Raw genomic sequence first — 3,951 nt, 5'->3', positions numbered from 1 at the left:
TTCTACTGATACCCGAGGCATATAAGTTGTCTAAAACTACGAAAATGCCACCGCGCTTTTATACGCTTCGGTTTCAGTAAAACCGAGGCATATACCGCGCGTTAAAAAGCTTCTTTTTTACTAGTGATTAATGTAATATCTTTCTTGTATCCTTATTTTGTAATTCCATTTTTTATGTTGTAATTCATATTTATATAAAAAGTTATTGTGATTGTGTGAAGCATCACTCAGTCTTATGTTTTTTTAGAAGACTGTATTGTTTAGATTTTAGTTTTAAAATTATGTAGATATATTTTTAATCTCAAATCTTTGATCTTTAATGAAATTTCTAACTTAAATTGTTAAGAAAATTGTTAAATTCATTGTAATTGAACTAATATAAAATTTGTGTGTTTTGTTTCTTTTTTTTTCATTTAAAACTCTTTTATTTCATTATTTGTGATTGAATTGAACATTAACAAATGCATCTCACACTAATTTTATTAAGTTCATAAAATTTGTTTTAAAAGGTTTTTGAAATTTTGAAAAGGTCCATTTTTTTTATTCTAATCTAATTTACTTCCTTATGGTTGAAAGATATTAGTGACAAGAATTCTTAACATAACTCACTTATCTTTTATCATAACTCCAATATATTATTCATTACCAATATCATCATATGACCTAATATGACTATATAGTTTTATCAAAAGCCTTCATCAATTTTTATAAAAATGTGTTTTTATCAGATATACTTGTATTTACATTCTTGTTTTTTTATTAAAGATAATTGAGATGCAGACTTCCTTTTGTATTCTCTTTATTTATTTTTATCAATAACATACTCATTATTTATCAATATCTATAATTCTACTTAGGCTTAATAGCTTACTTGGTTCCTATGTTAAATGATTTTTTTCTAATTTAGTATTCGGTTTTAAAAGTGTATACATTGATCCTAAAATTGTTAAAATTGAATGAATCAAGTCTCTTCCGTTAAATTGGTAGAAACAAAGTTAACTCCCAACTGACATGGCGAAGGAATCTGCACATTTTCTTCTCTCTCCTCTACTTTTCCTGCAATGCCCCAACTTTTTCTTTCTTTTTTATATCTTTGTTAAATACTTTTTTTTCTCTCTCTCCTTCCTCCACAACCTCTACCTCAAGAATTATTAGAAAGATAAAGAGGAGAAATTGAATGAATGGTGTGAGTGCCTGAACGGTGTGAGTGCCCGAACGGTGTGAGTGATCGAACAGTGTAAGTGACCGACTTGTGTGAGTGACCGAATGGTGTGAGTGATCGAATGGTGTAATCCAATGACCAAACGGTGTGAGTGAATATTAAAACTGTTTTGTGCATCAACGTAGAGTGCGCTTGTTTAATGCATAAAAAAGAGAAAAAAAGATGTGGCAATTGCAGGAAAAGCAGAGGAAAGAGAAGAAGATGTACAAATTTCTTCGCCACATCAATTGGGAGTTAACTCCATTAATTTAACGGAAGTGACTTGATTCACACAATTTTTGACAACTTTAAAACCCAATATATACACTTTTAAAATCGCATACTAAACTTAAAAAAATCACTTTTTATTAAGAATTCGACACAAAACATTCCATTTCTAATAAAAGCAACCATTTCTTTTTTAAAACAGTTTGATATAGTTCACGTTCAATTTAATCGGTTAAAAGAAAATAAAGTGTTCAATTCATCTTGTCTAGACTACTTTACAATTTAAAAGAGAGATTATTTTTACAGTTTAGTTTAATTATTGAAAATATAGAGTTTACTTTATTTCTTTTTAAACAGTACAAAAGAGATTATAAATCTTTATTTTATGTTTATAAAACTAAGTTATCTAATTTATTAAAATTAACAACGTAATTTATTTAAATAAGAATAATAGTTTTTTCCATATATATATATATATATATATATATTATAAAGCATTCTCGTCAATGATATTTAGTTTTGATTGTTTATCATAATAATTCTTGTCAATAAGAATGTTTTGATATAAACATAATCAATGAAATAAAAATAATAGACTTTGTTTTTATTATTGGATTTAATTTATTTTCCGTTCATATCTGTGCATTTATCTTCCTATATTTATATTCTATTTTTATATTTATATTCCGTTTATATATTGTTTCAAACAATTATATATATGTAAAATTGTACTCTCTTCTTATGGAATAAGAAATACAATTCCTATCCTTTCTTTTCTCATAACATGGTATCAGAAGAAAATTAATTTTTTATCACGTTCTTCCGCAACCAATTCTTTTCCTGTCCAGATCTTCATTTTCTACCTTTCGTTCTTGGCTTTTCTGCCTTTTTCTTCTCCTTTTATGGCCACTCCCTCTGTTACTCTCGCATCGTTACAAGATACAACACATGACTATTACATTCATCCTAATGAGAATCCTTCATTGGTGCTTGTTTCCCCGATTCTTGAAGGTCACAATTATCATGGATGGGCTCGCTCGATGTCTATGGCACTACAAATGAAGAATAAATTTGGCTTTGTTGATGGTTCCATTCCTTGTCCAGCTGGTACAGATCCAATGGTTCAAGCATGGAAGCGTTGCAATAATCTAGTTTTATCTTGGATCAATCATTATGTTTCTCATGAGATTGCTACAAGTATTATTTGGATTGACTCTGTTGCTACGGCATGGAAGGATCTCAAAGATCGTTTCTCCCAAGGTGATTCTGTTCGAATTTCACAATTGCATCAAGATCTTTATTCAATGCATCAGTCTGATCTAAGTGTTACTGCATATTACACTAAAATGAAGATTCTCTGGGATGAACTTTGCAATTTTCGCCCTATTCCTGAATGCCAATCTTCTGCTTCTTGTTGTGTTGTTTCTAAGACAATGAAGGAATATCGTGAAAATGATTGTGTTCTTTGTTTTCTTAGAGGCTTGAATGATAATTACTCTGTTGTTCGCTCTCAGATCCTTCTCATGGATCCCTTGCTTCTTTACCCAAAATTTTTTCGATGATAATTCAACATGAGCGACAATTACAATCAGGAATTCTTTCTCAACCTCCAGTCATGGCGTCACACGTTTCTCAATCTAAACCTTCTTTTTCTACCTTCAATGGCAGAGGTAAACCCTCTCCTGCCAATGATTATGGCCGGGGAAGATCTTCATATCAAGGTTCTTAGGCTCGTTATCAAGGTTCTCAGGCTCGTTCCTCAGGGGGAAGGTTTGGTGCACCTCGACAATGCACTCACTGTGGCAGGACAAACCACACCATTGATACTTGCTTTCTAATACATGGATTACCACCTGATCTCAAATCCAAAAGAGTCCACAATGTTACAACAGATTCTTCTACAGTAGTTCCTTCTTATAATAATTCTCCGGCACAGTCACATTCCGCAATTTTGGGACTTTCTCAAGAGCAAATTCATGGTTTATTGGCACTTCTTCCTCAATCTAATCCCACAATCCCACATTCTACTAATCTAGTGAGCTCTCATAATTCCACTTCTTCCCAAGCTCAAGGTAATATCTATTCCAAATGGATTCTAGACACAGGTGCTATTGATCATATATCTAATTCTTTGTCTCATTTTATTTCTTATCATAGAATCTCACCAATTACAGTATCACTACCCAACAAAAACTCTTCATTTGCTCATTTTTCTGGCACTGTTTCACTTAGCCCACACCTTACTTTACATAATGTCTTGTTTATTCCTAATTTTTCTGTCAATCTTATTTCGGTCACAAAGTTAACTAAATCTCTATCTTGTAAACTTAACATTTCTGAATTTTCCTGTGAAATACAGGACAAGTCAACCCTGCAGATGATTGGGAAACCTGAAGAAAGAGATGGCTTGTATGTCATGATAGTTCCTGCACCCACACCCCCTTGGTTCACCAGTTGCTATTACTTCTGAGAATTCTATTGCTTGTTCTACAATAAGACATAACTCTATAGATATTTGGCAC

The 3,951-nt window shown here is 31.6% G+C and overlaps 1 protein-coding gene across 1 annotated transcript; it reads left to right on the top strand.

The window, feature by feature from the left end:
- Positions 1-2,331: 2,331 nt before the first annotated feature.
- Positions 2,332-3,445, top strand: LOC148197155 (uncharacterized). The gene is made up of 2 exons (XM_088092697.1): positions 2,332-2,689; positions 3,098-3,445. The coding sequence occupies exons 1-2, from the start codon at positions 2,332-2,334 to the stop codon at positions 3,265-3,267; spliced, it is 528 nt and encodes a 175-aa protein (XP_087948823.1). The 3' UTR covers positions 3,268-3,445.
- The last annotated feature ends 506 nt before the right edge of the window (positions 3,446-3,951 follow it).

The sequence above is a fragment of the Vigna umbellata genome, chromosome 6 (assembly GCF_029865625.1).
Source record: "Vigna umbellata cultivar VRB3 chromosome 6, Vumbellata_1.0, whole genome shotgun sequence".
NCBI lineage: Eukaryota > Viridiplantae > Streptophyta > Magnoliopsida > Fabales > Fabaceae > Vigna > Vigna umbellata.
The sequence above is the reverse complement of the archived record's forward strand: the minus strand, read 5'-3'. Positions and strand labels throughout refer to the sequence as shown.